The 13,286-nt window shown below is 40.4% G+C and overlaps 1 protein-coding gene across 13 annotated transcripts in view; it reads right to left on the bottom strand.

Annotated features, from left to right (window-relative positions):
• Nucleotides 1-13,286, bottom strand: part of UNC13A (unc-13 homolog A) — a 256,890-nt gene extending 243,604 nt beyond the window's left edge. For all 13 annotated transcript variants that reach the window (XM_072113608.1, XM_072113606.1, XM_072113536.1 and 10 more), the window contains exon 1: nt 13,149-13,286. In XM_072113608.1, coding sequence (XP_071969709.1) covers nt 13,149-13,170 — 22 coding nt within the window. In that variant the 5' untranslated portion in view covers nt 13,171-13,286. The remainder of the gene's footprint in view (nt 1-13,148) is intronic.

Below are 13,286 nucleotides of genomic sequence, written 5' to 3' on the forward strand. Positions count from 1 at the left end.
GGATATTATGGCTTTCACTTCACGCCACAAATGACGCATCTAATTTATTCTTTGGGTCAGTACGATTACAGGGATACCAAATTTGTATAGGTTTTATAATGTTTTCATACATTTACAAAAATTAAAACCTCATGAACAAAATTTTTTTTTTTTATTTTTACGTCTTCTTGTGCTTATAACTTTTCCATACTTCGTTGTATGGAGTTTAGGGTGGTGTCATCTTTTGCGACTTTTGATGATGTTTTCAATTATATTAATTTTAGGACTGTATGACCTTTTGATCACTTTTTATAGAATTTTAAAAAATTTTTTAAATGGCAAAAAAGTGGCAGTTTTGACTTTGGACGCGATTTTCCGTTACGGGGTTAAACACAGTGAAAAACCGTTATCATATTTTGATAGATCAGGCATTTTCGGACGCGGCGATACCTAATGTGTTTATGATTTTTACTGTTTATTTATATTTATATCAGTTCTAGGGAAAGGGGGGTGATTTGAATTTTTAGGTTTTTTTATTATAATTTTTTTTTTTTAACTTTTTTTTTATTTTTACTATTTTTCAGACTCCCAAGGGTACTTTAACCCTAGGTTGTCTGATCGATCCTACCATATACTGCCATACTACAGTATATGGGGATTGTACTCCTCATACATTACAATGTGCTGATAGCACATTGTAATGAATGGGTTAACCCGAAGTATCTTCGGGTCTTCGTGAGACCCGAAGCTACCATGGCGACGGAACGCCGCTCACCGATGACGTCACGGGGAGCGGCAATCCTCGGAAAGATGCGCCGCCATCAGTTTGAAGCCGCCGGCAGCTTTGCCGGCGGCGATCAGCAAGAAGACACCCGCGATCGGTGCTGGCACCGATCGCGGGTGTTACCGGTAAGCCTTTGCTGCAATATGCAGCAGAGACTTACTGGCTATGGAGAGGGCTCGGCCCGCGAGCCCTCTCCATGCATCGGAACGCGACCGCCGCCGTGAATACACTGCTCTCTAGGGAGTCGGCAGTTGGCTAGACCCTTCTGAGATGTGAGTGGCTGAGATGTCATCAGCTGCAAGAGCAGGAGAACTAGAAACATATAGAAACATCTCTATAACACAAGAGCAGCTCACAGAAAGAAGAGACAGAAAGGGACATATAACAACTTAACACCTATACTAGGAGAGGATCTGTCCCCAGGAACAACCAGGTGAAAGACCCTGTTAATGAGGCCAAAAATGGCCTAGAAAATCATGGCAGGAAGTCTACAGGAATTATGGCCTTAGAGAATACTTAAGTGTATTGAAACACCATTGAGGGGGGGGGGGGTCATCTGTGAATTGCAGTATTTGGCGCAAGTATGTCGGTTACAATTATCTCATTTACATTTACAAAAGATAATTAATGAAATTTATGTGCAGTCACATATTACTTCACAACTACTGTGACATTTAGGAAATTGAGTTCTCTAATTTCGATCTCCAGTGTACATGTTCTGACCAGTGGCATAACTAGAAGCTGATGGGCCCCAATGCAAAGTCTGTGCCAGGTCCCCGACTATTATGAAGGGTTTATAGAAATAGTCTTCTCATATGGGAAAGTGACACCATAACGGCCCCCTAAACCTCTTGGGCCCTGGAGCGACCGCAACCTCTACACCCCCTCAAGTTACGCCCCTGGTTCTGACAGAGCAAGCATGGCAGTGTGTGCGTGGAGCATGTATCCATTTGCACTACAATGCTCTGCAGAATAAGATCACATTCACTGCAAGTCAGAACAACTACATTCAGTGATACACAGGGAACATATAAATTGAGCACTATTAATTATCTATTCATATAACCCAAACCATCAAATGATCATTTTTCCAGGTTATAATTTGCATTTGTATGGTTTGTCCCAGTATTTGTCTGTTTAATGTACTGTAGATGGGAACAGAAAAGTAAAAGTGTTCCAATCTTGCCAAACCATCCTTTTATTCCAATATGAGAAGCTATTATTTTTTATGTGAATCAGCCCCAGTACACAGAGGAAGGCAGATGAGCTGGCGGAGAATTCCCCTTTTACCCCTCCCATCTCCTTCTGCCTCTGTCTGGTGTGTGATGATGCAGGGTGTCACCTCCATCACTGCCTCCTGCTGTGCCTTCTCCTTTACCTTTCCTCTGCTCTTCCCAAACCACCTGACAACACTGGCATCATGTAGCTTATCTGGCCCCTGATAATACTGTCTGAAGAGGAAAGTAAACAGAACTTTATACCTCTGCAGTTGTATATTGGCAGATGGTCCCTCAGTACTAGTTCCATGCACTGAGCATGCCGGAGAGTTCCAGCAAGACACTGGGGCACATTTACTAAAAACAGTGTAAACTGAAACATGTGCAGTTTGCCTATCTAGTGTGCAGAGGGCACTATATTCAGGATATCACATCTATACTATTGTGTGCCTTGGAAGGTGGCTGCTTGTACATCAGCTCCAGCTTTTTTTTCTTATTTCGTTTTTGTAAGTCACCTAGTTTATTAGTTTTTTGTCTTTTATTTACCTAGTTTCCACATCTTATGAGTTTAGTCTAGCCTATAATAGTTAGTTTAGTTTTGTGAATTTTAGTGATGTTAGTAGATATCCATATCCCCCACACCTAGTACCTGGATCTGAACAGGCTCTGCTCCCTTGGAACAGAATACAAGCACAGTGCTACTACCCTGGATCACTTACCGGCAGTAAAAGAATCCCACACCAGCACCACAACCTGACCAGCGGAACCATCATCAACATCATCACATGCAGCAGAACCACCTGAACTACCAGCACCAGCAGCACCTCCAGCATCTCTGGCAGCATCACCAGCGGCACTCCACCATTTTTGGCAGCATCACCGGTATTAGCATTACCAACTGTACCAGCACTACCAGCAACATCACTATTAGTACCAGCGGCACAAGCATCCAAAGCATCAGCAGCAGCATCATCACGGGGGTATCAACGCTAACCAACAACTCCACTGCCATCAATACCAGGAGCAGCATCACTAGGAACTGCAAGAACCACCATCAAGTGCATTATCATGCAGACCACCATAACTCTCAACTACTGATTTAGTCACCTATATTCCTGCACAGCACCCATATTGCCTGTAAAACACACAGGCTTGTGCATCTGGGATGCTCTTAACACCTGATTTGCACCATGTACCCCAAGACAACATGAGGACCACCATCTTCTTGATCAAAACCATGGTCGCACCAATAGTAACATGCAGCTTCAGCTACTACCAAGGCAATAACCCTTGTGCCTACACTATCTAAATCATCATGGGGGCACTAACAAGGTGTCCTTGAAGCATACTATTGAACAAAAACCCTGTCACCCCTCTATTTCAATACTCCAGGGACAGTCTACTGGAGTTACATATAGATGCATAGGTAACAGGTTGCCCATCCCTTTGGAAATAAGGAAAAAAATTAGAGGAAGAAAATTCGTTAAAAAACTCAGGGATAAAACAAAAGCACACAGACCACCTGACCCTTCTTTTGTTAAGGGGAAACGTCAGAGCCATTCACAACAAAATAGATGAATTGATTGCACTTTGCAGATATGAATGTACATGAATTCCAGTCTGCTTTCATTCACAGAGACTTGGCTGCTTAATGAGCTTAAAGGGAACCTGTCACAAGGAGACCCATTTTTAGCACTCCCCAGTTCCCACAGAGCATAGTACATACACTGCCAAAGTGTTTTTGTATTAACAATTGGTTTTATAGAAAAAAAGATATGTTATATTGTACCTTTCATTAGCATCTGCTGTGTGACTAGGCAGTTGCCAAATGGGAGGGGCTGGAAAGGAGCAGTTCCTCCCCACCCTTGGGAAACAGCTACTCCATGTGACCTTTTAAAATATATGAAAACACCCATCACTTGGCTTAGCGACGTCCCCTGCTCCTCTACAGCCAATCCCGAGTGTGGGGAGTTATTCATATATTTGAAAAGGTCACATGTTTCCCAAGGGTGGGGGGGAACTGCTCCTCTCCAGCTCCTCCCATTTGGAATCCTTTTTTCTGTAAAACCAACTTTTTATACAAAAACACTTTGGCAGTGTATGTACTATTCTATGTGGGGCCTGGGGGAGTGCTAAAAATCGGCCTCCTGGTGACAGGTTCCCTTTAATGACTCTTGTATATGCATCCCAGGTTATCAGGCAATTAGATCAGATAGAGACGTACAGGCTGTAGGTAAAGGTAAAGGGGGAAGCGTCATCCTGTATATCAGTGACAAATAGTGCAATCCATTTCACACTTCCGTTAAAAAGATACACTGTTGTGCAAACATCAACTGTTGTTAGATGATATTTCTCCCTACTATCTACCAAGAGAACTTGTACTTGTTCTAGTGGGTGTAATTTACATACCAACATCTACAGACAGAAACAGGGCCTGTGAAATCCTAGCTGATGACATCAATGACCTACAGAATAAACACCCAAACTTATAATGGGCGACTTTAACCATGCTCTATCTAACAACTACCTCCCTGATTTTCATCAATATGTATGCTTAGCAACCAGAAATGACAAAATCCTAGAATTAGTGTATACCAATGTGAGTGATGTCTATAACATTGTGATCCGTTCACTATTGGGCAGATCAGACCACAACATTATCATTGGAAAACCAATCTACCGGCAGCTGGTAAAAAGAGTGCCCCCAATACCCAATGACAGGGTAGAAGAACTGAGAGCCTTCTTTTCCTGCTACACAAAACATACTCATACCTAGAGAATAGTGGTACTACTGTGTGGATAACCTATTTCGATTTCTCTAGCGCGTTCAACACCATCGACCCAGTTCTAATGAGGGATAAACTGTCCAATCTGAACACTGACAAGGCTATCAATAACTGGATATTTGAACTGAATCTAACTGACAGTTCTTTGCCCATTAGGATCTATTGAGGTCTATCTAAAACTTTGGTCAGTAACCGAGGAGCGCCACAGGGCACTGTACTATCTCCATTCCTGTTTACTACAGTATATACACTTCTGACTTCCGCTATCACTCTGACACCTGTCACCCTTAGAAATTTTCAGATGATTCAGTAATCGTTGCCTGCATCCTGGAGGGTGAGGAAAAAACCTATAGGGAAGTCTTAAACAAATTTGTGGAATGGAGAGAAGGTAATAGCCTCCTACCAAACATAGAAAAAACTAAAGAAACGGTCATAGACCTACAGAGGAAAAGAAACAGCCCATGATCCGATCTTAATCAAAGGTAGACCCATCATCCAGGTCCAAACGTACAAGTATCTTGGTGTTGTAATTAATGATAAGCTAGAATGGAAAGCTAACAGCAATATGGTACTCAAAAAAGCTTCCTCCAGGATGTATTTCCTCAGGAAGCTGAAGTCATTCAACATCTGTTCCAAAATCCTAAAGATGTTTTACGAATCAAGTATCGCAAGCATTATATGCTATGCCATTGTCTGCTGGGGAGGGTCAATTAAAAAGAAGGAATACAATAGGCTGGCCAAAATCACTAGAAGGTCACAAGGCATTAGCCTGAGCCCAATCGACAGCATTTGGCAGGTCAGGAGTCGAAGCAAGCTCATATCTATGGCAAGTAATGCATTACAACCATTGCACCAAGTACTACTCCAACAACAGAGCACGAGAAGTGACCGGTACAGGCAGATCAGCTGCCGAGCAACGAGGTTTCAAAACTCCTTTATACTGTTGGTGATATATTCCTCTACGGCGGCCACCTTGACCAAGAGAACAAAACAGACGCCATTACAGGTCTGCCCTGGGGGGGGAGAGGGGGGATGTCCACTCATTAGCCCACTCATTAGCTATAGAGTTAAATGTCTTCAGCTATTTTTCTTGTTTAAACTGTTGTTTGCCTTTCACAGTATCCTTGGTATCCTTACTGTCCTTCAGGCCTCTGTTTTCTTGTTATTTGTTTTGGTTATGAAGAAACTTCTGGAGACATTCTGTAGATAAGCATGGCTGTGAACAAGGCCTATTCATTTTTTCCAGAATGTGCTGATGACCAATAGCATTGCAGTATACTATTCACGCCTCTTTGATGACTCTTCTGTCTGTGATATTATGCATTTGAGAGATTAAACGAATGAGAAGATCTTTACATACACTAAGAGACTGATGTGTGTCTTGGTTTTATGTTCAAGTTCCTGGTACCAGGACAACCATGAAAGGGTTAATTTGAAAGTCGCCTGTACAACTGTTAAGGGCGGTTAGGCCCAGATTAAAATCTCTAACAATACCAAGAGCCATCGATTTCTACAATAAATGGACTCAAGGAACAGGCAAACTAACTTAATAACCCCCACTTGCCCCTCCAGGGACCCCCCCCCCCAGCCATATTTTACCACTTTATCATGTTTTATTGTCTGTGTTTCTAACTGTCTATGATTTTTCTTTTCTGGAGCCATGTACATCACAATTTCCTAAGGGATCAATAAAGCTTTATTGTGTTGTATTGTATGTGGCGTCCATTCTTCATAAGTCTGGTGCTCCTTGCATTGGACCGACAGAGTGAACCAACTTTTTTTGGTGCCCCTTTAACATGGGGCGGGCAACAAACTTCTGTCTAACTTTGCATGTTAAAATGTCGCAGACAGTCCAACTATCCCCTGGAATGCCCATTTCAGTGATGAAATTTGTGTTGCGTGAAGAATATTGTAGCCACAATACAAAAGGGTTGCGTGCGACACATATGTAATACTGACACTTCTTAAATACATGTCCAAGCAGTTTCCGACAGAAAACTAGCACAAGGTCATTTGTAAATGTGCCCACTGTGTAGCATACGCTGCCTATCTGCAGTTTGCCTGTAAAGTGTGCAGAGTGCGGTAGATGAAATGTGTCACACAGTTTTCATGAATCTGGCATCAGTACCAGTTCCATGCACAAGGCACGCCCAAGAGTTACAGCTTTTGCTGGTAGCAGTGAGACTAGGTCAATTAGTATCGGGGACACAGGCAGTGCAGGGGAACCATAAATATGCAGGACTCACTTTCTGTGATTGGACTCGCCTCAGGCGAGTTGCATAGAAGTATTCAAACAGATTTTTTTGACATTGTAGGTATGGAAAGGAACCATTGAGGGTGTGTTCACATGTGGCATTTTTATTGCATTTACAGATGCACTGCAAACGTCCAGCACCTTGTTGCCAATCGCAAGTGTTTCACTGGAAACACAGATGTGATTAGGCTGAACCTCGGGCAATTGCGTTGCCTTTGTAAATGCAATACAAACAATACATATGAAAGTACCTTCAGGGATAAAGGCAATACTTTTTAATCTTAGATTTTAATTAAGTATTTATTTTGGGAAAGTGAAATTGAATGGAAGGTTCCCTGTAAAGGAAATCAAGCACTCCAAAAACACATAAAAAACTAGAAATACTCACCTCGGCTCCTCTTCGTCTTGATCCTGGTGTTATCCTTCACTAGTCTTGACACGCAGGGATCACCTAGAAAAGAAACGTATAATTAGCAGCATGGAGCGAAGGGACAAGATGTCTTGTGCTCCAGGCTGCTAATTATGCACAGGAGAGCGAGGTGATGTCACGTGAGAGGCGTGAATCCAGAATGGGAGACTGGCGAGGGCGTGCATAATTAGAAGCCCAGAGCACAGGACATCTTGTGCCTTCACTCCATGCTGCTAATTATACATTTCCCTATGGGATCTCTGTCCAAATAAAATGTAGTGGCTTCAATCCGTTTGGTGTACGGAATACTAGAATATAACATCTAAGGTAAGCCAGACATAGGATGGTTTCCAAGAGATCTTTTCAAGACACAGCAGTACACTAGTGGAATTATATAAATAGGAGTTAAAGTCTTGCACATATTTTTGTAAAAGAACGTCCCCATAATGAGACAAATTGCAAGTGAGAGAGGAGATCCTTGATATTATTGGTCTTCTCGTGGATTTTTTTCATCCTTATGGACTTTTGGTACCTGGTAAAAGGTGGAGGTGATGGGATTCTATCCAAATAAAAGCTTTTTCTCTGTCTTCATGTCCTGGAATTCCTCCTTCCATTTATTTTATTTGCATCCACTCATTATTTATCTTTTTTATTCACATAAGTTCTCTCTCACAGAAAATGTCCCACTTGAAAAAGGGGAATTATGTGTGCATTATGTGTCCCTGAAATGGGTTGTGGATTTGTTTTTTTTTTGTTTTTTTGCTTCAATAAAATCAATTTTATGTTTCACCGTATCTGAAACCCTTCTCCTAGATCTGTATAATTCGCTGATTCATTTCAATATGCAAAACAACTCACTACAGTAAATGTTATAGGACCTTCAGTTTGGAGGGCTAGATTTGCCTGACAGGTTCCTTTTAACTGGTTCACAACCGCCCGCCGTGTATTCACGGGTCATGGTGCATGGAGAGGGCTCACGGGGATATTACAGCAAAGACTTACCCGTAACACCCTTGATCAGTGCTAGAAAAGCTGCCGGCTGCTTCAAAAAAGGCCCAAGGCTGTCTCATTTTAACCCTTTCATTACAATGTGCTATCAGAATGAGGAGGAAAATCCCAATATCAAAATATAATGACAGTTTTTCATTGCATTTAACCCCGTAACAGAAAATAGCGCCCAAATTCGAAAATGGCATTTTTTTGCCTTTTTGTAAAATATTAAAAAACAAAAAGTGATCAAAAGGTCGTATAATTGAAACCTTCATCAAAAGTCGGAATAAAATGACACCACACACAGCTCCATACAACAAAGTATGAAAAAGTTATTAGCGCCAGAAGATGTCAAAATAAAAAAAAAAATTTTGCACAGGAGGTTTTCACATTTGTAAATGTATGAAAACATTATAAAACCTATACAAATTAGATTTCTCCCTAATCGTACCAACCCAAAAGAATAAAGTAGACATGTCATTTGGGGCACACAGTGAAAGCCGTAAAATTCAAGCCCACAAGAAAACAGTGCAAATGTGTTTTTTTTCCCTATTTTCACTGCATTTGGAATTTTTTTCCTGCTTCCCAGTACATGGCATGGTATATTCAATACCATCACTTTTAAGTGCAATTTGTTACCCAGAAAACAATCCATCACAGAGCTCTTTAAGTGTAAAAATAAAAAAGTTATAGATTTTTGAAGGTGGGGAGTGAAAAATGGAAATTAAATAACAAAAAAGGGCCTGGTCGTTTACCGGTTAAGCTAAGATTAGTGTTGATATCCTCTGGGTTTACATAGGTCTAACAGAGCTGTAATATTTGGATATGCATGTGTATACTTTGAAGTTTTCAACTTTAAAGGTATTTCCTGTTTTTCTCCTAACCTAGGAGGAAAAGCTGCCAATAAACTTTTATATGTGTGCATTTGCTCCCCCCCCCAGAAATATGCTATGGTCTCCACAAAACAAATCTTACATCTTATATAGCAGATGTGCATAGTGCATGGATGGGGCCAGTAGACACTTCTCTAAAAAGATATATATATAGATATACCTTGTTTCCATGAAAACACATTTATTAAAGTGTTTGCACCACTTTCCTGTCTGACTTTGCACTAGAAAGAAAATGCAAACTGTATGCACATGTATTTATAAGTGTCTGCGCCAGTTTTGTGTCGTGGCTGCCCTGTATTCGACAAGACAGAAAAAAAGTGCACCAAAAGGGGTGTGTTAGTGCTTAGTTGGACCGTGCACCACATTTCTGTCCGATGTGCACCACAATTTTGCAGAATGAACAAGGTGAACCCAAAACACTGATTCACACTTCCAGACCAGTTGCACGGGGCATCAGATTCATGAAGAAAATGCACCATTATTCATGAAGCAGGCGCACCCTGCACACTCCACAGACAAACTGCTCATAGTGCAGTTTGCACTGTTTTTGATAAATATGGGGCAAAGTCTTATCACAGAAGAATTGTTTTTCTAAGTGCCATAGAACTAGAGATCCACTGTTAAAGTTACAGTCCGGAATAGGAACTATATATGAAAATTACACTCCCATCTACGGCATGGCGGGCACACGTCAGTGTGCATGCAGCCTAACAGTAGATAAATCTGAGTCTGTGAGGAGATTTTTTTTCAAAATGACACTCATTTTTAGGTGCCATGGTTCAAAAGTTATAGCTATATGAAGCCGTTAAAATGAAATGTTACTAGGGCCTATTTTTAGGGAAGCAGTCATACAGGTTTCAACTAAATTTTCTTAAACAAGATATATATATGTGCTCTATATCAGTGGTGAACAAAGAGTGAATGGGAATAGCAGATTTTGTTGTTAGATTACATTCTTCACCTTTTGCTGGATTTAAATTTCATTGTATTTCATTGCCCCAGTCAGCAGTATGTAAAATAAAAGTATACAGAAAAATATAAAATATGCCTTTACCGGTGTTATTAACTGGTGTTAGTCTCACATACTCAATTGAAGCTAATATACATTAATACACTTCAGGCTAACATGGTCATGTATGAAGAAGGCATGACTATGGCGCAAGTGCGATAAGAATTTTTATGGGGGCAGAAAAAAACTGCAGGGGAAATCAACTGCTTCAAAGTTGATTTTCTGGATGATGCCAACACACTGGTCCTTGAAAAATCTAGAAGGTATTAAGCTGCTTCACATCATACTGGTAATGCTATATTAGGTAAATGTCTGATGAGAGTTTCCCTTTAAGCTCTTCTATTGTCCGCTCTGTTAGTAGATATGTTCCAAATATCCAAGTTTCCTCAAGATCACCCACAAGTTGTGGACCAAAGGGGGTGGTTATGGCAATGACCCCTAGTTACAGACAGACCTCTCTGCCCACTGTGCCCTCTGGTGAAGCTCTAGTTGCATTACTTTAGTTCCAGGCTGCAATGGTCACTTGTAATCTTTATTTATAATCCTTGTACCCATGACAGAACAAAATTTAAAAAATCTGTCACAGGGACAAAAAAAAAATGCCTGTAGTTAAAATGATAAAATATGCCTGTTCCGACTTACATACAAATTGAACTTAAGAACAAACCTGAAGGACTTATCTTGTACGTAACTCGGGGACTGCCTTTATATTGTATATGAGTTTTACAGTATTTACAGATATCTACAGATTTTAGATATCTGATTCAGATATCAGCTTACTCCTGATTCTGTTTATTTGGCTGTTCTGGCATTCCATCTCTTTATGGAATTGTGTGAGCAGTTGTTTTATTTCACAGTTCATATGATGCTTTGGAACCCTAGGGAGAAAGCCAGAGGAAAGAGGAGGTTTGTATGCCTGTGTAGATATGGTAGACGGCTGGCCTCCTGGTATGGAAACCAGACCAAGATCTCTACAGGAAATCAATACTTTCAGAGGTAGAAAATAGGGAGGGAAAGAATGAATGGGAAATCACATGGAATGCATGAAATCTTCAATCGAATCACACAATAAACTGCACATGCAGCAGAGCAGTTATTCTACTTTTTCCAGCACACAGGACACTGCACACACAGAGTCATAGTAATAGTCATAGTAACTATAGAACCTATGGAAACATCAGAAGGTGTGAATGGTGTACAAAGAGTAGACATATCTTCCTCTTCTCATACCTTACAGAATACACACCAGGACATGTTCAATATTGAACCCATGTACCATAAGTTTAATGTATGTTACAGATTTTTACACGCATATTTACATTGTAAACATAGTCAAGACTATGCATGGCACGAATAAAGAATATCAATTTTTCTGTTACATTTATCATATGAGGGATCCAAATGGATCCTCATAAACTATATTGACTATGATGGTATCTGTCAGCTTTCCATTATTGTGTCCATCATGTTGCAGACCAAGTAGTGCAGCTTGCTGTGCTTTTTCAAAAAAATCAGATATGTTGAACATAGCATATAATATATAAAATTCCTTGGAAATTCACAATCCATATTATAAAATATCATATTATAGCCAGCCTGGAAAGCACCACACCCTAATGCATATTAACACAGATATGGTTCCTAAAGTTCTAAGGCAAAAAATGACAATAAAGAAAAAATATGTATTTTTTATTGATATGGATAGGCACAAATGCAGATAACTAGCAAGAGAGATTCTGTCTATCTTACTTAGTAGTAAGATAGATTCAGTCTATGCATGTATAACCCATCTCCCTATCCTTTCCCATCTGGTCACATCACCTCGCTGTTTTCTATTCATAAATTCCTGACTCAGTAAAAAAATGCAGAATCAGCTCCACAGGGCACAGTGAACGTGCATGCATGGGGCAATGTACAGGAAGGCACAGTGCCCTGTATACATGGCATCAGAGACAGAATAGGGGACAGACCGAGAGTGGGTGGGTGAGTGAGTGAGAGCATGAAAGTCAGAGTGACAATGTGTAGGAGACAGAGTGGGCATTCAAGAACTGCTACAGAGCTGACAAATATATTTATGGCTACTTTGTAGGTGTTAGATACATAATGAGATTGATACATGGATCAATAGAGAAATTGTGAAAATTACATTGACAGAACAAATGCATAGATAGATGTAATTGATGAGAAAATAAATAGAGCGATGTATACAGTTCATTAATACATACAAAATGGATGGATTAATTCACGTTTATTACAATGATGCAATTTAGATGTAATATTTAGGTTAAATAATTAGAAAATTCCTAAAAAAAAAATCGACCAAATGGTTAATGATAGGGGGATATAAGATAAATGGATAAACCGACATGAGATAGATGTGAGATAGATAAATATGTAGTTATCAGAGGGGTATGTATTAAATAGTTGGATAGATTATAGATAGATATGAGCTAAATAGACAGACTCTTAAATAGATATTACAACTTGTTCCATTTAACAGCATCTTTTGCAGTATGTCAGGAGACATCTTATGAAGAAGGATGGAAATGTAACCTTATCTAAGAATGTGTTGCCTGTCCCTGCTGCAGAACCCCTTTACTTCATTTCATTTCTATACATTTCCTTCGTCAGGTGAAGAAACACACCCATCACACAGCTGGATCTGCCAGATCTCATATATGCTATAGCTCAGTAGCTCTGAGATACATGAATGACAAATGATGTATCACTATCCCAGGAAAGGTAGATGACAGGAGGCAACAGGAAAAAATCATCTGGCAGCCAACACCCAACCCGACATGGGCTCCCAGTCCGTCGAGAGTCTTACCTCCCACGCACAGCAGCGACATTGTGTTTGATGCCTATTGTAGAGCAGGGAATGAAGCCCAGTGCCCTCCCTCCGGCAGCGTTAGCTGGTCTGAGCTCTTCTCAGGATGGAGTTGGTCATAATGACCCTCTCTCACAG

Source organism: Engystomops pustulosus, chromosome 1 (assembly GCF_040894005.1).
Source record: "Engystomops pustulosus chromosome 1, aEngPut4.maternal, whole genome shotgun sequence".
NCBI lineage: Eukaryota > Metazoa > Chordata > Amphibia > Anura > Leptodactylidae > Engystomops > Engystomops pustulosus.